General features: G+C 41.1%; 1 protein-coding gene across 23 annotated transcripts in view; it reads right to left on the bottom strand.

Moving 5' to 3' along the window:
* The window catches only part of PTK2 (protein tyrosine kinase 2), a 253,329-nt gene that overhangs the window by 126,257 nt on the left and 100,087 nt on the right, over nt 1-26,985 (bottom strand). For 21 of the 23 annotated variants that reach the window (XM_082364623.1, XM_082364635.1, XM_082364613.1 and 18 more), the window contains 3 exons: nt 20,316-20,403; nt 7,686-7,765; nt 5,012-5,074 (listed from right to left, as the gene is read on the bottom strand). In XM_082364623.1, coding sequence (XP_082220749.1) covers nt 5,012-5,074; nt 7,686-7,765; nt 20,316-20,403 — 231 coding nt within the window. The remainder of the gene's footprint in view (nt 1-5,011; nt 5,075-7,685; nt 7,766-20,315; nt 20,404-26,985) is intronic. The other 2 variants (XM_082364629.1, XM_082364618.1) reach the window with 1 other exon arrangement.

Genomic DNA, 26,985 nt, shown 5'->3' with positions numbered 1-26,985 from the left:
ACCCAACGCACCCAAAAATAAGTAAAAATTTAAAATAAATAAATAAATAAAAGACAAATTGGGAGAGAATATATACAACAAATATTACGAACCATGGGTTAGTATGACAAAGATCTCAATAAGAAAAAAACATAAACATAATGGAAAACAGATGAAAAGTACAATTTACAAAAGGAATATAAAACAGCCCTAAAATGGGAGGGTGCTTAAACTCTCTCCTCTGGATAATGATCCCAATGATAATTACGGGCAGCATTTATTCAGTGCTGGGCACTGTATTAAGCTCTTGACATGATTCTCTCTCTTAACTCCCCACATCAACCCAATATGTAGGTAGGTATCACCATGGTCCCTACTTTACAGATTTGGAAACAGAAACCCAGGGCTTTACTGATCCAGGACAGTAAGTGGAAGAGCCAGCCAACAGGGGAGCAACCTGCTGCAAGAGCCCCCTCCACCGCCCCACTTCTCACACTGAGATGGGGTAGTGAATTCACACAACTTACGCCATTATGAAGGACCCCTGTGGCGAGGCAGAAGCAGAGGAATTCAGAAAGTAGGTACAGCAAACCAGCACAGTAACAGCCGGGAACTGGAAGTCTCTCATACTGCCCCTTCTTTTCCTTAACCATAATGTTTACTTAATTTAAATATCTTACATATAGAATAACTAATACAAAATGGCCATTTTTGGAATAACAGATAATTCCGTTTTTCATTAATATCCTCTAAGGAGGCCTCTAATTGACAAAATCACGCTGTACTGCTTTGTTCTGTTTGCAGGTGGCAGTAGTCACTGGCCCTAATTCATGTCTGGTGAGTCCCACACTTCCCATGCCACTGACCCCACAGACACTCTGAAGTTCTGGAGGCACTGATTAATACTCCAGTGGGCCCTCTTCCACATATCTGTTCTCCTGCCGCCTCGATTTCTGTAATTTTTAGAAATAAGCCAAATTCACACCAACTTTAGTGCAATTTTTGACTCTCATTTCAAATAAATCTTGAACTTAACGCTCCTCTCTCCAAATATACCTCCAAATCCATCTTGATGGATACCTGCTTCTTCATTTTCTTTCTTTTTACAGACTTTTCTTGTTGCCAAAAACATGCAAATGTATCATCCACAGAGATTTCCCCCAGGTACCTGTTCTCTTCATTCCCATGACACCTCTGGCTCTCACCCAGCTGCCATGGCTCAGTTACCCTTCCTGTTCCGACGTGGGCCTCTCACAACGACAGGCTGGGACACAGTCCACATCACAGTGGCCCTGAGGACAACTCTCTGACGGCCGGGCACGCTACAATGCAAGCCACTGACCTGGCCCTCCTGCTCCAACTTCGCACAATGATTCACCTTTTTAGATCATCTCTAAGTACATGCTGGCTTTTTCCTCTTCAATTCTCTCGTTCCTTTTTTTTTTTTTTTTTTTTAAGAAATGGAAAATTTTATTCGAGCCAAATTGGAGAATTATAACCCGGGAAAAGCATCTCAGAAAGCTTTGAGAACTGTTCCCAAGATAAACTTTTTATTTTAGAATAGTTTTAGATTTACAGAAAAGTTGCAAAGATAGTACAGAGAGTTCCTTGAATAGCCCACACCTGGCTTTCCCTTGCATTACTATGGCACCTCTGTCATAACTAATAAATCGGTTCTGATACATCATTACTAACAAACCCTACACTTTCAGATCTCATCAGTGTTTCCCCTAATGTCATTTTTCTGTTTCACAGGATCCAATTTAATCATCACATCTCCTTAGGTTCCTCTTGGCTTGTGTCAGTTTCTCAGACTTGCCTTGTTTTTAAAGATCTTGACAGTTTTGAGTAGTACTGGCTTGGTAATTTGTAAAATGTCCCTCAACTGAGAATTACCTGTTTTTCACAAGTCTGGATTGGGTTTTTAGGTTTTGGGGAAGCAGACCACAGAGACGAAGTGTCATTCTCAACAGATCACACCAAGGGCACACATGCCATCAACATAACTGTTGGTGTTGATGCTGACCTTGACCACCTGGCTGAGGCAGCGCCTGTCAGATGGCTCCACTGTCAGGTTACCTACACACCCTTCCACACTGTATTCTTTAGACACATGTCACTTAGCAGAGCCCACACTATAGGGTGAGATTTTATGATCTGTCTCCTCAGGCTGTATCTATATAAATTACTTAGAATTCTTCTATGTGGGAGATTTATCACTTCTCTATATATTTATTTATTCAATTATTTACATTCATATAGGCCCATGGATATTTATTTCATACTCTGGGCTATAACCCAAAACTAAGTCATTTGTTGTTGCCCAAATGCCCTACCTTTGGTCACTGGGACTCCAATTTGATGCTCTGACAGAGCCCCCCCATCTGCTTTTCTGAGCACTTGCTCCTTTCCAGCTCTACAAGATGCTCTAGGCTCATCATGTATCTCCCCCTGCCCCTCGGATCAGGAGTCCTGCTTCCTTTCATTGAAGAATGATATTAGAAACCAAGATCTAGGCACTGGGTACCATCAGAGATTTTTTTTAAGCTGTGGTTTTAGTGATTTTATAACATAGAAAATAAACCAACATTTCTGTCTCCTTTTTCATTTAAATAACACAAATGTTCCCTCAGAACTGAAAATCAACACGTCCCAACCAACTTACCCTCCTTCCCTTCAAACACGAAATTGTTTCTGTGACTGACATGCCCACTGGCCCAGGACAGAAAGCCGAGAGTCCCTAGATGCCTCCTTGGCCCCCTTCGCCCCAATCCAACCAGACAGCCAGTCCGCAGACCCTGACTCTGGTAAACTCCCACCTCCACTGCTCCTGCCACGGAGTCCACGTCAGAGCCTCATTCTTGCTCCAGGAGAAAGGAAAGATGCAACAGTTTCTGGGTTCCCTACTTCCATTTTTAACTTTAATATCATTCCAATTTGGGAATATGGAATTCTCCATCACAAAGCTCCTCCTGTCACGGACCTGGTTCACTGAGTCATCACGGCTCAGGCTCAGGACCGAGTCCTCTGGAGGCCGTGTCAGAATGCCTGGAGCTGTTTACAACACACATCCCGGCCCTCCCCCACGGGCAAGGTGTTCTACCCACAGTGAACTGACGTGCATGTTTCCGTGTCTTCGCAAATGCTGCGCTCTCTCCCGGGGCTGGCTGGTTCCCGAGCGGCAGCCCCCGCCTGCCCACGCTCCTTCTCCACCACTCAGGCTAGACAACATCTCCCATCAGACATCAGACATGGAGTACCACCCCACACACACCCTCTAGAAGCTTCTACTTCAGTTCCTACTATATTATTTTACAACTCTGCTTACTGTCTGAGAGTCTCCCTTCCAGCTGTAAGCTTCCTGAGGCTGAAAACTTTGGATTATCCACTTCTGCATCTCTAGCACTTAGTTGCCAAGGACTCAGTAGATGCTCAATAATCTTTGTTAAATGAACGAATAAACAAAGAAACAAATGGATATTTTTCAAATATTCCTATTTTTCAAAAACCTCCATTTGAAATGAGAACAAATCTAGCATGTACCTGAGACAAGACCTTCAATGATTCCTCTGATTCTGGTAATTTGTATTTTAAGCAGTAGGAAGAGTCTTTCAGGCTGAGGAATGTGGCAATTTTAAACAAAAACCTAAACCACCTAAACCACAGTGAATGTTAGTTTTTTTTGTTTTTTTTAAAAATGTTATTAATGGTATTGTTGCTTCTATGCTGTCAACTGAAGGGCAGGGAAAATTCTACTTAAAATAATTCTGCCTACTAAGATATCCCAGTTCATCTCTAAAAGTTTTCATTCAACTCTAACAACTCCGTGTTTTATCCTTATTTAATCTGTTAAGAGGCACAACATTATATGATGGATGTGTCCATAAACACACAACCACAAATATTTAGTGAGTGCCTTATACGCTGCACACTGTCACGAAACTTACATTATGCTAATACAGTAGGTCCAGAAATCAAGGGATGAATCCGCGCCGCAACGAGACAGGCTGCCCAGGGCGCTACCTCACTTGTCACAATTGGGACAAAGGAGGCTTGTGTGACTGCAAAATAACTATCACATCTACCACCAGTTATTAGTGCAAATGGTCGGACCTGCTCCATAACTAATTCCCCCAAATATTTACTTCTACTTTTATTTTCAAATGACCATACCTCCCCTGTAAAATCTTGTTTTCAAAATGGTGGGATATTATACTTTCACAGTGTGATAGCAGTTGGGCTGACCCGGAAAGTCCAAATAAAATCCAAAGCCATGTCAAGTCTCTATTATCGCAGAGTACTTATGGACAACCTTTTACTTCACTGTAGTAACGTCTTCCAAATAGCACAAGAATTTCAGTAATAATATGGCCAGGAAAAGTGCTGGCAAAAAGTTGCACCATTGCTAACAAAAATAAAGCTGGAAATAACAAATATCAGTGATTTTTTTGCTGAATTAATCATCAACAGATAAAGTGCAGAACTTTCCGCCTCCCAAGACATAAGCCCCACTTTGTCTTATATGCATTTTAAATACTCTACCGTAATAGTCTAATGACTGTTAACTTCACCATTGGAAAAATATTCAGTTATCCTAAATTTTCTGATACATGAGCAACAAATAACTCCCATCTTTCCACTTTTTTTTAACTAAGGGAAAAAAACCCTAATAAACTTATAAAGAGAATATAAATAATAACAATTTCATAGTTGAATATAAATTAGAAGTGAAACTCCATCCCAATATGGTTAAATCTACAGAGACAGAAAAGTTTATTATTTATGTGTTAACATGCCAAAGAATATTAACCTTACAACATTTATCAACAAATTTAAATGTTTGCTAACACAACGTCACCAAGAATTCATTTCTTAATAAAACTTTCGTCTTTCGGATATAAAAGTTTTAGAAACAGAAGTGTTTCAGATTTAATATTAAGTTTTAAGTAAAGATAAACCAGTAAAATCTACAGTTTGAAAAGTGACTTAGCTCTGAATGCTTGCAGGCAGCGCCTGGACAGGCCGCACTTACTCTAATACTTCATAGTTAGACTTCTTCTCCAGGGCGTTGCCCCGCATCTCCCAGTACGACCGCCTAAAAGCAGAGAAGATACACACACTCATAGACTGGTATTGGGAATGTCTGCGATGTTAAATGATTAACAACTGTGAAAGGGGGGTATCTAACCACTACACGGCTAAGCCACAAACATTCTCATAAACAACGAATAAAGAACAAATTTGATTCACAGCATTTTTCCTACATCCTAATGCAGCATAAATCAGCTAACACAGACCGTATCTCTACTGAACAATCTCACGTTCCCTTTTGATGTGAAGCAGGTCTGGCTCTTTGCGAAATGAGAAACCAGATTCCAGCTGTAAAAGAGATCAGCTACATTCGCTACTTGTACTTGGCCTTTCCTCAAGGGACAGTGCCAGGAACCCCAGGCTGCCCCTGTGGCCGGTGCGCACCCCACCTGCTCCTGGGAAGACCCACAGTTACTAAGGAAACAGTATGGGACCTGCAGCAGAATCATCGCAGTGGGCTAGTCCAGGTAACAGGCGCTAGGCTCTGCAGAGAAGTGCTGCCTATCTCGCTGAGTGTTCACAGTCTGAATTTTACCTCTTATTCCAAGTTACATATTCAAGCAATTTCAGGTCTTACTGGAACCAAGTCCTTTCTCTGCAAAATCTGCCCCAAGTGGGTGGGATTCTCTGCGTGTACACAGTTATCTCACAAAGGGACAAGGTCTAGCTCGAGCTGCTTTGGAACACACAGATATTACAAATCATCTGAAGTGATTTCCCAGGAGAATGTGTAATCAACAAGACTGTTTCAAACTTGTCTGTAATAACATGAATACTGGTTTTGCTTTTTTAATTTCTTTGACTTTTTCTTTGGCCTACTTAAAATCGAAAGTACTAGATTTCGACAAAAAATTTTAAAGGGCCCAAAAAGGATCACTTAATTTGTTCTCCTGTTTTCAATTCATGTGGGGGAGGAGTTTGGGAGGGGTAGCTGGACGGGTGACTACTTTGTCAAGTTTTTCCTTCAGAGTTCAAAAATCAGTGACCTCAAACAGGGGAGAGGAGGAGAAGGATAAACGTAAATGGAGAGGCCAGAGTGGGAGGGGAACCCAGAGAGGCACGCATGCCATTCGCGTGGGACCTAATGCTTCTGGACCCTTCTTCCAAGCAATACATCACAGCATCGTCTGTGGGAAGGAAAGAGCGCCAAGTTTGCTTCCCAAGCAAAAACTGTAAAGGCCAGGAACGGAAAGAGACCAGTGAGAGATGGCTTTTTTTTTTACTGGGATATATAATTAAGGTTGAAAACAAATTTTAATGAAGAGTTGAGAGTTATACTTTTTTTAAAAAAATTTTTTATTTATTATTTATTTATTATTTTTATTTTTGGCTGTGTTGGGTCCTCGTTTCTGTGTGAGGGCTTTCTCCAGTTGCGGCGAGTGGGGGCCACTCTTCATCGCAGTGTGCGGGCCTCTCACTATCGCGGCCTCTCTTGTTGCGGAGCAGAGGCTCCAGACGCTCAGGCTCAGCAGTTGTGGCTCACGGGCCCAGTTGCTCCGGGGCATGTGGCATCTTCCCAGACCAGGGCTCGAACCCGTGTCCCCTGCATTGGCAGGCAGACTCTCAACCACTGTGCCACCAGGGAAGCCCCGAGAGTTATACTTAATGATCTTTGGGTCTTTGTAGGAACCGTTATTTGATAGCCTTATGTAATATAAAAAACAGTGATCTCTCGGGAAAATTATCACTAACTGTTTTGAGTACACGTAATCAAATTTTAGCTAATTTAACCAACACATCTTAAACTAGCAGCCTGGGGTAAATTTTTTCTTTTTTTTGGCTGCGTTGGGTCTTCGTTGTTGCCCGCGGGCTTTCTCTAGTTGCGGCGAGCGGGGGCTACTCTTCGTTGCGGTGCACAGCCTTCTCACTGCGGTGGCTTCTCTTGTTGCGGAGCACGGGCTCTAGGCGCGGGGGCTTCAGTAGTTGTGGCTCACGGGCTCTAGAGCGCAGGCTCAGTAGTTGTGGCGCACGGGCTTAGTTGCTCCGCGGCATGTGGGATCTTCCCAGACCAGGGCTCGAACCCGTGTCCCCTGCATCGGCAGGCGGATTCTTAACCACTGTGCCACCAGGGAGGCCACGAGCCGGGGTAAATTTTAATTAAAATTATACCTGACAAAGGTAAAATATTTCTTTCACTCAAAGTTTTAAATGGTGGCACAGAATACATGACAAATGGTGACAAATGTTATCAGAAATAAGAAATACATTCTCAGTTTCCCATCTCCCATAATGGCAGCCATTAGACATATATGGCTATTTATGTTCAAATTTAAACCACGCTGCACATCTGAGTACTCAGTACCCACCTTGGCTAGTGGCTGGCACATGGGATCTCACAGATACTGAACATTTCCTTCACCACAGAAGGTTCCATTGGGGAGCTCAGCCTTAGACTTGCTTACATACTTGTACTCTTATAAATCATTCAATTCTAAATATAATATTTTAAAAGATTCTAAAATTAGCAATGTCAACATAATTCGGAATATTTTCAAATTTTACTCAAGTTTTATTCAGTATTTTATTGATAATCTTTATCAGGAAAGGAAAATACCTAGAAAAAACAGCAGAAAACACGGTTGAATGAAGACCTCAATGTCTAGTTACCCCCTTACCGTATTTCTAGACAACCCAACTTCAAAGCAATGTCCTGGTCCACTTGATCAGCGATCTCCAACATATAATCACTCTTCACCTACAATAAAAAGGAAAGGGTAAAATAATGTTGTTGTAAGAGAATATGTTTTAAACTTAGTCATTAAGTAAATGTTTACTGGGTGCCATTTACATGCTTTATACACACTGTGTCAATAATCACGCTAGATGCTGGATATAAAATGAGTAATACCAAAGAATAGTTAAAGAGTCAAACAGTCTTCCTTTATGAAGAACATACATGATCTATGAGCACTTAAACGTCATCTGAATCACAATAACGTCAAGCTGCTTTCTACCCTCTGTGTTGTCAAAGGGAAAACATGAAGGGAGATCTCCATTTCCAGGCAAATTGGCGGTGGCTGTATTTTCTGAACTCAAACTACAGTCCCAGCACCATTTTTTGGACCTCAATGCAAAGGCAAAGAAAACTAACATTATTTCAAAATCCATTTAATCCTGCAACTGATGTGCTTCCACCTAACTATCGACTATAAGTGATTAATCGGCAAAGTGACAACATGCTTGAAGTGTGATATAAAGAGAAGGATCTAACAAATTGCGCAAAGGCCTTCCAACCAATGACTGTGAGGGGCTGATGTCAGTATCCGAGAGCACGTATCAGTGTGAAGATGTTTTCAAAGATGAAATATGTAAAATCTCACAGCTCAGCCTCAAGAGATCAAGATCTGCAATTGATTTTGATGACAGGGAGCACTCATTCTGAACCTCGATTAAGTGAAATGTTACTCCTCCCCCAAAAAGGAACTCTGCTCCTCTCATTAGCAGACCTGTATTACAAAAAAACTGCACTCAATTATTATATTATGAATTTCACCAATACAAAACTCCGTGGAAATCAGTCTTGTCTCTTGTTCTATAAGTATTTCATAATACCCTTCCCTCCATTTGGCATCTTGACCCTCAACCCTAAAATATTTACTCTCTGGTCCTTCACAAAAAAAGTATGTTGACCTCTGCCCTAGGAAAAACTCCACAGATCCTGTTCTTCAACTATTGCTACCTAGCCTGTCAGTTCGCTTGTTCAAAAGATTTCTAGTCCCAAGTTAACTACTTTGCCAACCTTATAGTGATAGTTCATAACCTTCCCCTGAAAAGACCCCCAAACCTCCCAACCTCCTTCCTCCCGTTATTTTAATTCCCTGGCCAGACTAACAAATACTGAAACCAGCCACCCACCTCCTTCTCCACGCTTATTGCTGAGCAACTGGAGAAACTCTGCTCTGTGCTTTGCTTTACGTTCATGACGACAAACCTCAAACGATCGCCTGAGACTGCTTGGAAATTCAGCAATGCCTGCCTAGGAAGCTTGGCAACACACTGATTCACACTTTCTCCAGTCAACCAGCCACATCTCTTGCTTACAGAGAAAATAAAAGTCTTCAGATTGGGATGCCCTCTTTAACGTACCAGAACCTATAACCTGAGGGGCATGTGTGCTCACCTACTCACTCCTCTCAGGATGGGGGCGATGCCCGCTCAGCCAGCAGTGATCTATTTCTGATCTAAACGCCATTTCCTCTGAAACCTTTGCTCTATTTTCTGCATTAGCACCTTTACCTAGCTGGTCCATAAACACTGACTGACTGAAGACTGAGCAAATGAATGAAAGAATAAAGTCATCAAACTAGGGTCTGGATACCTCTGTGTGTAAATGTTATTTTCCATAAGAGTTACAAGCAATAGTAATTTCTATTCCTTAAATATAGCAGGCATTTAAGACTGATTCAATAGAACTGAATTATTCAACCCACTAAATTAAGTAAAAAGCTTTGATTCTAGAATCACTCTGTTTACACTTCAATTGGCTCTTTCTCCTCTACAGCAAAAAATAAATACAAATTTTAAAACTAACTTTTTTGCATCTTAAGTAGGTTTATTACTACACAAAAATGGAGAGATAAATAAAGACTGTATTTATGTGAGTTAGAGAAACACCACAGTTGTTCTGACTGAAGCATTCAGTGGATCTTAGCTTATGGTTTGGTGCAGACTTTGAAGCAACCAGAGCAGAACAGCAATTACATGTTGAGGAAAATGCATCATTACAAAACTATCTTAAGATTAGTTACTATAATATTTAAACACTATTCAAAGGTGGAAAAATGTAATCATATGCTTTATTCAGTCATCAAAACCAAATTCATATTAGTTGCAAAAATGAAAAAAAAGAGAAAATTAACTTAACGATCTTTATGGAAAATCCCTTTATTTATGAACATGACTTAAAAGTTCTGAGAGTTGTTTTTCTTACAGCAACAATCTACTACTCTTGACTCAGAGCTGTATGACTATGGCCTGAGGCCCATTCACTGTGTGCGGTGATCCACAATGGAACCAGCCATCTCAGCAGACCCTCCCCTCCTCCTTACCCCACCCTGTGGCAGCTGCCCTCTGTGAGGGCAGGGAGCAACCCCCCGCAAGGTCCCTGTCACCCAGGCTCCAGAGGGGGTGTTCTCTGAACCACTGTGCACATCACGTCCTGATGTTGGGCTCATGCAATTTTCTTCAAAATGTAGGGTTTTTAACACTCAGTGTTCATTTCTTTATAAAACATTTCTAACTTCCATGCTTTCATTTGTGAAATAAATGCAATTTATTGAACATTTAAGTGTGCGTATATATAGCTATATAGTTGCTTACAGTAAATATACTCACATTGCCAAGTCAGACAGATTTATACATAACTCTCATTTAATACTCACAGCATCACTGTGAGTTGGACCCTACTATAATCCCCAATTAAGAGCCTTAGAAAGAACCTAAAAAGAATGAAGATGATAGCAGAGGAGCTACTTATTATTCCAGGGGTTAGGTATTATGCTGTTTTAGATACATTATTTATAGTCTGTACAATAACTCTTCAAGATAGGCCTTAGTCCTCTTTTATACATAAAAACCAGAAAGCTTAATTACACAAAGTTAATGTACTCAAGGTCACACAGCAAGCGTTAAAGTTAAAACTCAAAAACCCATCCACTGACTCCCATAACTCAAGCTTCAGTGTGTTCCTATACCTTCTTGTGAACTCTCAGAAAGTGTAGGCATTCTCCACTAGAAGGAAGATTAATGACCAGTAAGGACCACAGCTCATAACCCTGGTAGCCCCAGGGTCTAACATGACAGCTTCACATGCATGCCCCAGTTTGTTTTACCACTGTCATTGTGTTGTATTCTTTTTTATACCATGGATTACTACTGTTTATTAACTCCAAATCCAGCAAATTTCCAAGAGTCTTTCAAGCAAAGATCTCTGAATGTTGTTCTTTGTTTTATTAATTTGTTTCCATACTGATGTCAAATTCCTGCTTAAAAAATAGGATGTATCTGGACTTCCTTCTGTGGGCAAGTATTGTATTTACATTCATGAGTTTTTTCACCTTATTCTGCAATAGAACTAAAGCACAGGTTTTAATATAAAAACCACTCACATCTCTAATAAAAGTACTAATCCTAAATTGCTCCATAATTTATTCCATATGCCAAGCCAATGCTTTGGCTACCACATGAGATCTTTTGCCTTGTTTTGGTCTCTTCTGAATATTCTGTCAGCTACATGAATTTATCAAATAGACCTGAAAGTCCTCGATAGTGTGTGTAAAGAAAATGGGGCTGAGGGCAGACAAATGTGTATATAACCGTCTACATCATACACCACCTGAGGGATCCGAGGCAGTCGGCCAAGTTGGCTAAACTGGCAGGCACTCCTCCCTGAGTTCTGTGAGATCACAGAGTGGAGTGTCTGTATGCAGAAGGAACCCAATGGCAGTTCTCAATTAAAACAAACTCCTTGATTTTCTCTTGCGTACGTGAGCTATAAAAATATATAAATTAAAGAATTATGCTATCTTACTGAGTCAAATGCTTTTTCCACAACTGAGTAAGTCATTTAACATAGCATTTAACAGGTATTCATTCAACAAATATTTACTGAATGCCTACCATGTGCCAAGATACAGCAGTGAATAAAACTTGTATATGGAATTTACATGGACATAATGGTGGGTAAATTTTGATTGGAAAAGGACTGCTCTGGATGTTACATTGAGAACAGACTATAAAAGGAGATGACCAAAGCTAGAAAACCTGTATGAAAAGAAGTGTTTCCTTTTTCTTGTCCATATATAATGGAAAAGCAACCACAAATATACTAGAGGTACTTGAAGAATCACATCAATTTTTAAAAAGAAGACCTAATGCTGAGAGTGCACACACACACACACACACAAACCAATGTGATTTCTCAAATTCCAAAGGCATATAGTTCCTTTGTTTCTTGGATTTTTTTGACATCTTCTAATAAATCTCATCCAAATTTTTGAACATCAGGGCATTAGCATTAAAACTCAATCATCACTAATAAGTCATTCGAGAGAATCAATTAGGTACCTAAAATCCATGTCTTACTGTGTTGTGGACACAATGGTGAAGGCAGACTTTACGTCCGCTCTCACTGAACGGCACACTCTATTAGTGGGGGCAACAGATAATAACAGGGAAATACAACGTGCAGACAACAGACCCGTGACTGCCAGGGCTTAGGGGAGGAGCAGGCTGTGACCAAGCAGCACCAGGGAGCTTCTCTGTGTTGGTGAGACAGTTCTGTGTCTTCATTACAGTAGTAGATACATCCATCTGTACCTACGATAAAACTGCAAAGAACTACACACACACTCTTACACACAAACACACGAGTGCACGTAAAAACTGGTGAAATCTGAACATGATCTGTAGTCTACTTAGTAGTATTGTGTCAATGTCAATTTCCCTATTTTTATATTGTACTATATCATGATTGTAATGGAAACTGCTCGACTATACACATCTGTCAGAACTCACTGAGCTGTACACTGAAGTTGGTGATTCTTATTGTATGTAAAATTATACCTCAGTAAAACGAATTTTAAAATATTAAAAAAAATCAGATGTTAAATGAGAAATGTACAGGTGTCATGGAAGGCTTTACATAGAAAACACTGCTTAAAATTAAGAGTTAATCACAGACATAGAAAACAATCTTATGGTTACCAAAGGGGAAAGGGAGGGGGGGGAGGCATAAATTAGGAGTTTGGGATTAGCAGATACAAACTACTACATACAAAATAAACAACAAAGTCCTACTGTATAGCACAGGGAACTATATTCAATATCTTGTAATAAACCACAATGGAAAAGAATATGAAAAAGAATATATATATATATATATATGCAACTGAATCACGGTGCTGTACAGCAGAAACTAACCCAACACTGTAAATCAACTATACCTCAATTTTTTAAAAAAAGAATTACCGAATGAATAGAAATGATCTAAGTCCAGGAAAGGAAAGAGGAGTCATGCAGAAAAATGTTAACTCAGCAGGCCTGGGTTGCTCAAACCCTACACATTCCCAAGATTATGACTGGCTCTTGGCCTCCTGGAACCTGGACTCCTGAAATGTTCTGGTAAGAGTGCCTTTGCCCACCTGAAGCCTCGAGCCACACAGTACCAGTCTGACTGGAGAATTTATATGTACAATGTGATTATGATGAACACCTGCTTCCTCCCTGGGGCCTGGAGCCTGACTACCTGAGGTCACACAGGTGTTGTACACCCAGGAGATGGAGCCTGATAAAAACCTTCAACGCCCAAGCTCAGCAGGGTCCCAGGCTGGCGAACCTCTGCACCTGTTGTCACACATCACGTGCTGCGCCATGGGACTCCCCTGGGAGGGACCCGGGGAAGCTTCCACTTAATTTCCTCTGGACATCACCCCGCAGACCCCTTCCCTTTGCTGCCTGTCCTCTGTATCCTTTTGCTATAATAAACTAAAACCAGAAATATAACAACCTCTGAGTCCTGTAAATCCTTCTGATGAACGACTGAACTTGAGGGTGTTGTTGGGGATCCTGAGACAGCAGTATTTCTACCAAAGAAAGAATCTGCCCAAGGCCCTGAGGTAGACTAAAGGCAAACTTAAAATAGCAGCAGGGAAGAATAACTGTGAGAGACTGACCATTTCTGCCTCCCATTTCTAAAGTCTTTTACAGAGAAGGATGAACAAAAAACTATGGGTTGAACAGTATAAATATGACAGAGTTTACCTAAGTCCTCAATAACCATAAAACTTTTTGAATCACCAAAACCATACAGGAGTGGAAAAGGAGAAAAAAAAGGTACATTATTAAATCTATTAAAGAAGTACAGAAAATATATCTTCTAATGAATCAGACTTAGACCTATATTTAATTTTAACTTCTTTCTGGAAAAGGACAGCTAATAATTCCCACATTGAAAATGTCAGGTTTTAAACTAAACTTTCCCACTTGGAGCTTCCATTTCAAAATGTTTTAACTGACAGAAAGCTTTATGGCCAAGAAACTACGGTTAAAGAAATCATTTCTGATAATATAATTATCTAAATAAAAACATGTAAAAATAAAAAATTGGGGTAAAATAACAGAAAGATTGACCAACAAAATGTAAGTGTGCCCTGGCCCCTCACACATCTCTGCAGTTTAGGTTCCAAACCATAAAGTTAGGGTGCTGGATTCAATGTCTTCTTCAGCTTCCCACTGGAACTTTTTTTGTCAAATAAACCACGAATTATGTTACAGTTAATGTTTTTTTAAGAGCAAACCGATGGATATACTCATTTTAAATCCTAATATATTTGTAGGAGAAAACAGTGACAACCTCATGTCAGACACAGGCATCTCAGAAGCTGAAAATGTCAGTGGTACCAAATGGGTCCTACACAAGTTCAGCATCATCGATGCACATTTAGTTAATACGACAACTTCTTGACTAAACATGGACAGAGCCCTTCAAACTAACGGCCACTACTATCTGCAAAAGGTTGCCAATCAAATACACCTTTAACAAACCAGAGAGATAAGAATAAAATGTTATATGGCAAAGGCAAAATTCAACTTCAAGGCAAAACATACTTTTCTTGCTTTACAATAAGCCATTAGCTTTGGCATCAAAAATTATTTTTTTAGACGCCTGCTCTACAGTGAATAGGGTTATAACAAGATTCTAGTTTATTTTTAGAGTGTGCTGATTAATATCTTTCAGAATATTCTAAAATGGGTCAAAAACATTTAGTGAGTCATCTGTGGCATGTCACACTGGTGGTCACATTTAGGACATCTTTGAATGAAACTATGTGCATCCACAGAATCATCTCCCACCAGGAGCCCAACGCTCAATACACCCACTGACATGTTGTTTTCCTCATGACTCCATCCAAACAAGGGGCATGATGAGTAGTGGGATTGGGTGAAATTTCAAAATAAGGAATAATAAAATTAAGGTAGTTTATTATAAGTTTTCTTTCTCTTTCATGGGATGGAACTAGTATAGAGGAAATCGAAACATAATTCTTTTGCTTCTATCCTGATAAAAGAACCAAAGTAATAAAAATACTGATTCTTCTAAAACAGAAATAACAGATAACACTCAGGAGTATTCACTATCCCCCAATGTAGACCCTCAAGATTCCCACACATGAAGTTCAACAAAATGCTAGGCTCGTAACAAACATGCAAGAAAACAAGCCGCTGTGAATAAGAGTCAGTGTAGGTCACCACCAACAGATGTAAAGCCCACAGACTCCAGATGTTACAATTCGGATTCAGAATAGAGACATCAACCCCATCGGAAATGATAAAAAAAAGGAGGGGGCAGAAAAATTAGTTAATAATAAGGGCCATAAAAGATGGCCTGGCAGACTGAAGAATGGGGGGTGGGGGGAAGAGATAAAACTTAAAAAATAAATAAAAATCCAACAAATGCACTAGACATCAAATTGGCCACAGCTGAGGAGGGTTGGTGATCTGAGAGATTTATGTGAATCCAGATCTCAGGGAGACAGGAGTTGAGAACAAAAAAGAGGTGTCAGTAGATACAGTCTGAGAAGTTCTGATGGAGATCTCAACTGAAATCTCAGGAGGAATAACTAAGAAGGGAGAAAAGGCGGTATCTGAGCAGACGCCAACGAAGACATCTCCAGGACCGATTAAAACGACAGGAACCCAGAGGTCCTGGCCACACAACACAGATCAAGCAGGAAAAATTAAGTGGGAATCCCACCTAGTTTGTAATAAAACTGCAAAACACTGAGGACAAGTAAGGGTCTTAAAGCCACCCAGAGAGAGGAGACAAATGACCTACAAAATAGACTACGACAGCCATTTCTCAACAGCAGCGACAGGGATCGTACACAGCAGAGAACACCGCCGAAGTTCTGAGGGAGAACGACTCCCACGTGGTTCTGAACCAGAACCGCGGTTCTCCTAGCAACACCATCCTTCAAGCAGGAAGAGAGAACAGAGACGCAGGAGCTGCGAACAACACAATGAACAATCTCAAACCGATGGTTATCTACCGAGCTCACCGCACAGCCAGAGGAGACACGTTCACTCAAGCAAAGCTGAACCCCTGGCAAAATCTCAACATGCAAGACGATGAAACAAGTCCAAAAAGTCTGAACGAGTTCAAATGAACCACAGTTTCTAACCACAGTGCAAATTATTGTGGAAATGAACCAAAAGGGATAAAATTTTAAAGCCCTATATGATCACTTCCATTTCTACCAACACAGTGGACCCAATGTCCTGGCCACAGTGCTCATTGAAAAGAACTAAAAATGCTGAATAAAATATTTTTTAAAGTCTTCTGAAAAGCTTCTATGAGCTGAATAACAAACGAACAAAACCAAACCAAAAAACCTACTCAGACTAATGATGGAATGCAGAGGGCTCAGGGGAGAGCTAGAGTCAGCTTCTATCCTAAGGCCAGAATTGAGATGTGCACACGTATGCTGTAAAACGTGACCACTAGCAAACAAAGGTAAGGGAATGATAAATACACAACTCAGGACCATGGCTGTCTGCCTGGAGTGAAGGGGATGGGATGGGGGGGTGTCACAGGCACATGGGACCAGGAAACATCAGGCATGTTCTCTTCCTCTAGGCAGTGGGGTCAGAGGTATTCATTTTATTATTAAGTATCACACCTTACTAAAGAACACATGTATCAGATGTTACAGAATCTAAACATGTCATCAAAACCTGAGCCCCTTAAAAGTGGATCAATTTAGCTTGGAATTCAGTGAAATTATATGTATGCATATGTGTATGCATCTTAACATATTTGCATCAAATATTAAATAACTTTAAAATTAAATAGTGGGTGTCATCAAATTCTGAGGCCCTTATAAAATAATTTCTCTCAGAATTTGGTGAAAATTTCCACACACAAGTTCTTACAGATATTTCAGCTGCATTCTCAGTTCAAAAGACTTTGGCTATAAATAGCTGAAGGGCCAATTTTTTATTTATACTTTTTTTTTTGGCATGTTTGTTTAAATAGGAGGAAGTTCTGAATTCCTAACTGATTTTTCAACACTGAAATTAAATCTGTTCCCAAGTTGGGTACTGCCTGGGTAGGATAACGTTTGGATCCCCTCTAATAGTTCTAGAAATAAATAAATAAATTCTAGTTCTAGAACTTCCATGCACAGACCAGGATAGACTCTGCACGGAAAGATTATCACAAGAAGTCAAATAAATATAAAATTACTTGCCAAAGCAGCAATGCAAAAATCATACTATTTCTAAAACTTTGTCAGATGAAGGTAAATATACATTTTTCTCACATAAATGGAACTATATTACACGCTTTATTTTTTATATGGCCTGTTTTAAACAATAGCATTTAACATCACAACTTCCATACCCATGAACAGAGCCGCAGTTCACTAGTTATAGGCCTGGATAAGCAGTAACACCGGCCATCAGCACGGGAAAGAGGTGTTACTATGACCACACTTCTATTTCCTTTAAATTACAAGTACTTGGTAGGATATTATAAAAGCATACACAAAATGAAAGTAATTATTAGGACAGAGATAATTTAAGTGATGTTTTAGAATATTTTCTGGACTTCTAAAACTGTAACATAAGATTTAACAATTTTAAAAAATTTAAAAGGGGATAGGCTGAAGAAGAGAAATTCTAGAAATGGATGAAAGCAGAAGGTGGGGTGGAGGGGCTGGAAGGTTTGCATACAGAGCACATGGGAAGGAAGAGGTGTGTCCCATCCCACAGTGTGCAGCTCACGTTTGTATTGTGACACCCAAGTGGAAACGCTGAATCCTCAAAAGCCTGGTACTGTGTACAGACTGAAATTCCAGGTGTTATGGGGCAGGTATATGGTAGACAATCAGACCTCACTTAATCAACATAAAGACCCTATGCAGGAGGTGTTATATACCTACGTGTGAAGAAACTAAGGGAGGCACCTGGAGTCACAGAGCTGTGAGACGCAGAACGGGAACAGTCTGTGGGCTAACGACACCTCACACTTCTCGGGCTTTATAGGGGCCACTCACCCGAACCACAGACTGCAGTAAGATACGTCCTATTAGTAAAAGAAAATCTGGGATACACTCGTACGTGTGCTAGCTTTTAATCATATACATAGAAGCAAGGTTTCCCGAAAGGAAAAAGTAGGACAACCTAGTAACAGCGTGAAAGGAACATAAAAGTTGCCAACTTTTAGGTTAGCCTAGAAATTATAAAAAGGAATAACTGAGAGCTATTTAGGCCCATCTCATGCATCCTGGAAATCAATGTCACTAAAGGAGTCACAGATATAGATATAGATACCAGTGATATAGACCATCTACAAGAGAGAATACAATATAAATACATCCGTTAACTAAACTCTGTCGCCTCCTTCACCAAAATACGAAGCTCGGCAGACGGCTAGAGGGCCAGATGCAGGGACGTAGAAGAGAGGCAGCCTGTAAACTGAAACCGCTCCGTAATGAGTAGGCCTCACACATGCTCAGCTGGAGTCCCAACAGGATTTCTCTCTGCTTCGTTGAACGCAACTCCCTCTCCCATTCGACTCCATATTATTATAAATCTTCAAAAGTTCCCACAAGTACCTCACCTAACACCTTACATTTCCTATATGACTTCTACTTCACGGACGAGAAAACATCCCAAGAGCTGGATGCTGCTCTCACAGGTTGGATCTTAAAAGCAGGAATATCCACTTACCTCAACAGGGAAATGAAACCATCTACCTGGCCCTCCTACCGAATCCCACCCACCTTTTCTCCTTCCTGACACTGAGTGCCTGGGTTGACGCCGTCGGCCTCTTTCTTCTTCATTTTCACGCTCCAGTTCGTTCAGTCTCTAGTCCTAGCAAATCCATCCACTAAATTTGCTTCCTACCGCACCGTTGGACCTCCCAGCTTTCTAGCTTCCTGCCCAAATGGGCGACGAGCCCCCACTCGGTTACAGCCTTTTTAAGACCCAATCCATCCCTGCTACGGCCATCACATCAGGGCGGTCTTATTTTAAAAAAAAATTCTGATCATGACATTTGCTAATTAAATTCTATAAATGCTCCCAATTAACTGCAGGAGAAAACTGAAAACCCTCTCTTTACATGATGTGGTCCCATCTCTCTCACCTGTTTCCTTTCAAATCATTTTAGCTCAGATTTAAACGCACCATGTTTTTCCTAAGTACCTCTCTTCCTCCCCTACAAAGCTGGAGACTCCTTAAAGCAGGGGTCCCCAACCCCCAGGCCACGGACTGGTACCGGCCCACGGCCTGTTAGGAACTGGGCCACACAGCAGGAGGTGAGCGGCGCCCCATCCCTCACATCACCGCCTGAGCCATCCCCCCCTCCCCGGTCCATGGAAAAACTGTCCTCCACGAAACCGGTCCCTGGTGCCAAAAATGTTGGGGACCGCTGCGTTAAAGGACAGTTTGCAGGGGAGCCGCCTGGACCCCAAACCTCCCCTGTGTTAGCACCTCCGCCCAGGCATGGCCACACCATTTGTGCTTACAAACAGCACAGGATTGAACACAAAGGTGCTGTTTACAGGAAATCCACTAGACTGAGGAATTGAGAAGTACAGATTATGTCATTAATTTCTGCATTCTTGACCCCGAATAGACATTTAATGAATAATTTTACTAAAATAAAAAATTTCCCAGCGTATCTAATTGCAAAATTGTATGTACAAATGTCTCGCTGATATTCATTAGACTTTTTTTGAACTCTTCACAAATACTTACAAGTAACATTTATTTGATTGGAAAACTGTTTTGGTTCATTTATGCCACAAGTATTTATTGTCTAACTAATACGGGGTAAAAAGAAAGCTCCTTTCAGTGTAAAAAAGTCAATTCTGCTTTGTTGTGCAAAGTGCTATTGAGATTATATGGGTATAGTTGGCTCTGAATAAACATCTGACAAATTTGTTGATATTCAGCCATGATAATTACACTTGAATTAAAGACAGAACAATGGCTGTGTCACTTAGGACTTCCTGTCTCTACTTAAAAGAAGTATCTTTTAAGATTTGCCCAAGCATACAAAAATTCACAGTGTCAACAATTCATAATTTCCTACTAATTATAAGAATCTCACTGCCCTACGGTGACAAATTTATATTCTCCCAAATGTTAGGTTTAATCTAATTCTAAAATAAAACCATGAAATAAACAGGTTTCAAAGAAACAAAGAAAAAATGTGTTATTAAAGCATCCTCCTGTACCTGTTGATAGAAGAAATTCAGAGTTGGCTTGTCTTCAGTAAACTGGTTTAGAAATCCTTTTGGCAAATAACGAATTCTCAATTCATATCTAAAAAAAAATTAACAAAATAAAGCAATTAGAAATAAGTCATTTTCTCAATTCATAGTCTACAATATTATTTTGAGTATGGCACTGCCAATTACTCTGAAATATTTTAAAAATAATTTAAAATATAATCAATTAATCTGTCAATGTAAATGTTTTCTTTTTCAGCACAAAAACGTGCATGTGAGTATGCTACAGCTCGAGGATTCTGCAGGAGACAGAGCATGATGAGAAGCCCAGAGAGCGCCCAGAAGTCCCTCCAGCCCCACTGCCCAGGGGCAGCACCACCTTCCACTCCCCAGAGGTGGGCTCTGCATGCCTGGAGGCCCACAGGAGGTACCCTCGTGTGTCCGGCTTCTTTCATTCACCAATATGCTCGTGAGACTCCTCGCTATCGAGTAACTGCAGTTTGCTCACAGCTGACAGTCCTGCACTGTACGATAGACCACAATCATTCATCCACAATACTGTGATGGCCGTTTGAGTAGTTTCCACCTTGGGGCTATTAAGAATAATGCTACGAGCACTCTTTATCTTCCTCTAAAAAAGTAATTCTGCTCAGGAAGCCAAACTTCAAGAATGGTCAAAACAAACGAATTTCACCAGAATGCTCTCTCTGTGCCTCATTCTGTGTATGTGTGTGTCCGCCCATATGAACACTCGCATGCACGCCTTTTGGTGAACGTATGTACACATCTCTGCCGGACGTAGACCAGGAGCATCATCACTGGATCCTAACGAGCACACACCTTAGGCAGCGCAGATATGACCAGAGACTAAGGTAAAGAGCTGTACCAATGCACACTCCCACAAGCAGCACGGGCGCTCCGGTTCCACTATTCCTCACCTCTACTTGGTACTTCTAACCTTTTCATTTTAGGACCTCTGATATTTACAGCTAGAGCACACAGTGGTTTTAATTAGTACTTCCTTGATGAGTAACACAGATGGGCACTTCTTCATTTGATAATTGACCATTTTTGGTTATCTTCTTTTGTGAAGTGTCTGCTAAAGCTTTTGCCCCTTTCTTACTGAGTCATCTGTGTCATTCCCCCCCCCCCCACCCCACCACTGACTTGTAGGTATTCTTTACATGTTCTGGACGTAAGGCCTTTGTTAGGCTTAGTGAATATCCTCTCCCACTCTATGGCTTGCCTTTCACTATTTTAATGGTACCTTTTAAAAATTATTTTTAAAATCTTTTTAACAGTATCTTTTGAGGAAGAAAGTTTGTGATTTTTATGCAGTCCTATTTATTCCTTTTCTTTTTAATAAATTATCTTAGTGTTTTGTTTATAAAATATTTGCCTACACAAAGGTTATAAAGATATGAATTTTTTCTAGAAGTTTCATAAACTGATCTTTTAAAAATGTATTAGGCTCACAGGGAAAATAATGCAAAGTAATCAGTACAATTCTTTTGGTTCAATTAAGGGTAGAAAAAATGCAAGATACACATACACAAGTTCTGCTGAGATTTTTAAGTGTTCGTCTTATTAAAATACACAACTGCCAAACAATGAGGTTCCATTGTACTTCTGCTCTCTGAAGGTGTTCCAATAACTTACTGCAGATATTTTACATTGGGCAACTATTTACAGAAGCACAATAGGTTTCATTTATTTTGAATTTAGGACTTACCAGGCACCTTATATGCACCATTTCTCTTAATCAACATAATAATCAAAGAACAAAAGTGTACTTATTCACATTCAGCAGACCAGGAGAACGATGCTGGCAAAAGTAAGCAACCAGTTCCAAGGCTGGAAGCTCCAGGATCAAACAGGCTGCAGGAGGCTTTGGTATTAATGTTACTCCATTTTAACGATTTAAAAAAAACAAAACAAAAAAAACTGCTCCGCAAGTCAAACATTTGGCAGCCTGGCTCCACCCCCACGCTCTTAACACCCAGCATCCTGACGACGATGTCAACTAACGTTTAGGGACTACTCAGGATACGACAGAAATTGTGATAAGCATTTTAACCAGATGACTTCTTTTCATCAGCAACAACCCCACAAGAAGCAGAGAGAACGTGGGCCCTGGATCAAGACCGCCTGCGCCTGAATTCTGGCTCCCTCACTTGTTCACTGTCTGCCATCACCTCTCTGTGCCTCAATTTCCTCATCAGGACGCCGGGAGAAGTGAATGAGCTGTCACTGCACATCATCACAACCATCTGGACGGTTTATCTACCTCATCAGTCATTACTCAACAACGATTTACTTCGGCACCAATCATCTACAGGCACAATTCGAGAGGCTGGGAAGACATTAGTGAATAAAAAAGGCACGAAGTACCAGCCTTCAAAAAGTTTCTATTTTTGTGGTGGAAGCCAGACAGCAAACACATAAGTATCTTTGAGGTGGTAGGTAATGTGATAAAGGCAAATAAGCCAAATAAGGGGAGTAACAAATGATGAAGTACTATTTTATAAAGGGAATTGGTGAAGGACACTCTGACTCAGTGATACCTGAAGGAAGATGTAAAGGAAGTAAGGAAGGGAGTTATGCAGTTATGTGCAGGGAGGAGAATGTGTAAAGGCCCTGAGGCCAGAGGGTGCCTGGGGGCAAATGCAGCTATAGCCCACTGACGAGGGCAGTGAGTAAAAGGGCTTCCAGGAGGGGTGGGATCAGGAGCTGGCAGACCTCACAGGACCCTGCTCATCATGGTGGTGGGGCTCATCCCAGAGAGAAAGGAAGCTCCAGGAGCACTGTGGCCAGAGCAGTCACATCGCATTACTGAGGCCCAGCCAGGTGGTACTAGGTAGAGCAGACACCAGGGACCAAAGGGAGGCCAGGAGGGGACTGGCCAGAAATAGTGACCAGGTTACTATTTCACCCAATTTTCATAGATGGGGGAGAAAAGAGTTTTGGGAATTAGGTAATTTTGCCAAGGTCCCACAGCTATTAGGAGGCAGACCTGGGATTCCACTTCAACATGTCTGAATGCCCAGAGGCAGAATGAAACTACGAGAAGGCACCTGTGCTTAGAAACAGAGAGGAATGTAAGTTGATCTTGGTCATGGGGGTGGGCAAGGTCTTTAGCTCCTATTAAGGGTCTTGGTCCCTGCTTCAGCCCACTACCGTCTAGCATATTCCCCCTCACAACCCTACGGACACTTTGCTCAAGGCCTCCGAATTTAATTCCAGTCCAAACACCTCAGCCCAGTCCTTAAACCGCAGCACCTGAAGCCCACAGCCTATCGGACCTCTCGCGCCAGCATCGCCACTCCCTTCTCCTCCGTGAAACGCACCGTTTTCCTCATACTTCTGCTACTCTGCTAAGAGCCTGGCTGTGTCCTGACACATGTCCACGTCTCTGCTCTAGGCCACTCCATGGATTTCTGAGCAGCGGCTAACTACAACATGTCCCAAATAAAACCATCCTTTTGCTTCTACTAAGTAATACATTAACATTAATGCCACCAACAACTAACTGCCTCAGTCTTACCTCCAACTGTGAGCACCAAGACACCCACATGCAAACGGACGACTGATGGGGAGGAGCAGGAAATGTTTCTGAAAAGCTGAGTTGGATGAAGATCTGATAACCCGGATAGCGAGAAGGATTAACTAGCCAGACTGCGAGTAGTGACATAAACAAACGTACAATTTCACGAAAACTACACAGATGACCCTCATAAACAATGTGGTGTGGACAGCTCTTTCTTACAGTAGACTTCCAGTTTAAAAACCCTAGAAGGAAGGACAGAAATAGAAACTCACCATTTGGCAAAAATTACAGTAATGAATACTGCAAAAAAGAATCACCAATGATGCTGAGATTAGTGGGAGAAAATACAGTGAGAAACAGAGTATATGCACAGTATCTGTACTTCCCCAGAAGATATTACTTAACTACAAAGGGGACAATAATAACTTTATAACAGAGAAACCTGGCCACCACCTTACATCAAATGATCCAAGTTAAAACCGCCAGTAAAATGAGTCATAGCATCATCGAAGACTTCCTGCTAAAATGCAGTGCGAAAACCAACATCTTGACTGTGGTGCTCTTCCCCAAATGCATAAGCTCAATATAATCATGAAAAAAAAAAAAAAAAAAAACAAACAAACCAGACAAACCCAAATTGAGGAACACGGTACAACCAGCCAGTGTTCTTCAAAAGGGTCAAGGTCATCAAGGACAAAGACAGCCTGAGGACATGTCCCAGATTAGAAAAGACCCAAGGCAACAGGACACTGAGACACATGGTGCTCTGATCTGGATCCTGGGCCAGAGGAGGGACAACTGTGAAATTTGATGATGTCTGTAGATTAGTTAATAGTATTGTATCAATGTTAAGTTCCTGGTTTCAATATCTGGGCTATGTTTAAGTAAGATTTTAACATTTAGTGAAGCTGACTGAAGGGTACACAGGATTTCTGTGTACTATTTTTGCAACTTTTGATACATATTGAGAATAAGAAGAAATTCTCACATACCTAAGACGGACTATTCTGTAGCTGTGATAACAAATAACTACCAGAAGGAGTTTTAAACCAGCCTGGTCAATAAACAGCAGTTCTGTGTAGCCACAGACCGGCCAGAAATCTGTTCATCTTTGTGCTGTCAGTGTCTGGTGCAGAAGTATCCAATAAATGTTCAATTAATAAATCAGCAAATGTGGAAGTCCATCCTGTTTTTTAAAGGGGTCACTTCCAAACTTGTCAGAATGTTCCTCTATTTACTCTCTTACTGCTTTAAATCTTCTAAAGAACTCTTGTTGAATTCAGTGTTATAATGAAAGACTAGCTTTTCAAATTAAGGTATAGGCACACGGAATGTTGTTTCAAGATAACATAGAAAGCTATCAAAATACAATCTAAAACTTCCTAAGCTATCATTAGTCATTTTCTTTTGTCATCTTTGAAAAGGGAAACCTTTCCTCTATATAAAAGACTTTTTTTTCCTGCAAAGGTCTGAAAAAAAAAAATCCTCCCTTTGCAGAGCGAGGAGCTGCCCAACAGCCGTGAGCAGGAGAATGTGAACCACATCTGATAACGATGAAAAGGACTTTCTTTCCCACTTGCTCTGCAGAAGCCCCACAATTCTCTCTCAAATGCCGAGAGAGCCTCCCCCTCAGACCTGGCTCTCAAAGCCCTGAATCCTACACCAAAAGGACTGGGCCATTTAATACCTGATTAACCTGCTCAGAAGTCAGACCAGTCCATGTAGGTGATTCCAGATAACCAAAATTTAGTCATCAAAATTTAACTAGAATTTAATTATCTAGGTGCAAAACTTTAAAGTTTACATCTGTTTGGTAGAAATCTCTCAAAACTGCATGATAGATACCTTTTGTTACACTATAAAGTAGGTATAGTACTGTAATTCAAACTTTTTTGGCTGACTCAAGATCCTAGCACACACCATCCACCTAACCGAGATCTCCCAGGACCCCAGGGACAGATGAGCAAGTGCCTGCTCCCCGAAAGACTGGGAAGGAAGCAGGGCCCGTGCCTGTGCATGCGGCGCAGTGGCCTCGGGCTCTGCCTCAGGACCCGAGGAGTCCACACAAGTCCCTGAGGGCTCTTACGAGGACGGGAGGGGCCAGGGTGCTCTCCCCACAGAGGCTCTAGACCGATCATCTCCCCCGACCCTTTATTTACATGTTCAATATTGTCTTACCCATCTGATGTGTTCCCAACAATATTCTTAGGTTTATTTTTCTTTCTACTTTGTAAAAGTATATCATGCTGTGTGTCATCTCCTGGGACTTTTCGTTTTTTAACTGAGGTAAAATTCACATAAAAAGTAACCATTTTAGGGAATTCCCTGGCGGTCCAGTGGTCAGGACTCCATGCTCTCACTGCCAGAGCCCGGGTTCAATCCCTGCTTGGGGAACTAAGATCCTGCAAGCCAGTGGCGCACCACCCCCCCACCCCCGAAAGTAACCACTTTGATGTGTGCAACTCAATGGTACTGCTGTTTAGTGCACTCACACAGCTGTCCTGGGACTGCCTTTTGTCACACAATGGTATCTGTCTAAGATTTATCCACACTGTTGCAAGTCCTGATCGTTCATTTTGACTAGAGTAACATTCCACTGTGAATATTCTGCAACTGACTTAACCATCACTGCCTATTCTACGAATGTTCTTGGGTCTCTAGCCTAGCAGAGAAATGCGACAGTCTCTCGAGGACAGAACTTGAAGTGGAACAGCAGGAGAGCAGGGCATGTCATGAGGACGCTATGCCATTTTCCCAAATGGTTTTACCAATTTACATTCTCCCCAGCAGGGCAGGCAAGATCCTGTCAGATCCATAACCTCTCCTGCTATTAATTCTGTCAGACAACTTACTTTTTGCCAACCAGACAGTGTAAGATGGAATCTAATGGCCTAGATTCGTACTTCCCTGAGCACTGAGAAAGATGACAGTGTCTTCCTGTGATTACTAGTCAAACTTGTCTTCTCTTTTATGAAAATAGCTTCAAGTCTCATGCCAATTTGAGACTTCATATTGATCAGCAGAATATCTTATCCTAGTTGCAACTTGTTTCTGCACCTTTTTTTTTTTTGGCCGTACCTCATGGCTTGTGGGATCTTAGTTCCCTGACCAGGGACTGAACCCGCGCCC

Source organism: Balaenoptera borealis (genome assembly GCF_965194805.1).
Source record: "Balaenoptera borealis genome assembly, chromosome: 17".
Lineage (NCBI taxonomy): Eukaryota > Metazoa > Chordata > Mammalia > Artiodactyla > Balaenopteridae > Balaenoptera > Balaenoptera borealis.
The sequence above is the reverse complement of the archived record's forward strand: the minus strand, read 5'-3'. Positions and strand labels throughout refer to the sequence as shown.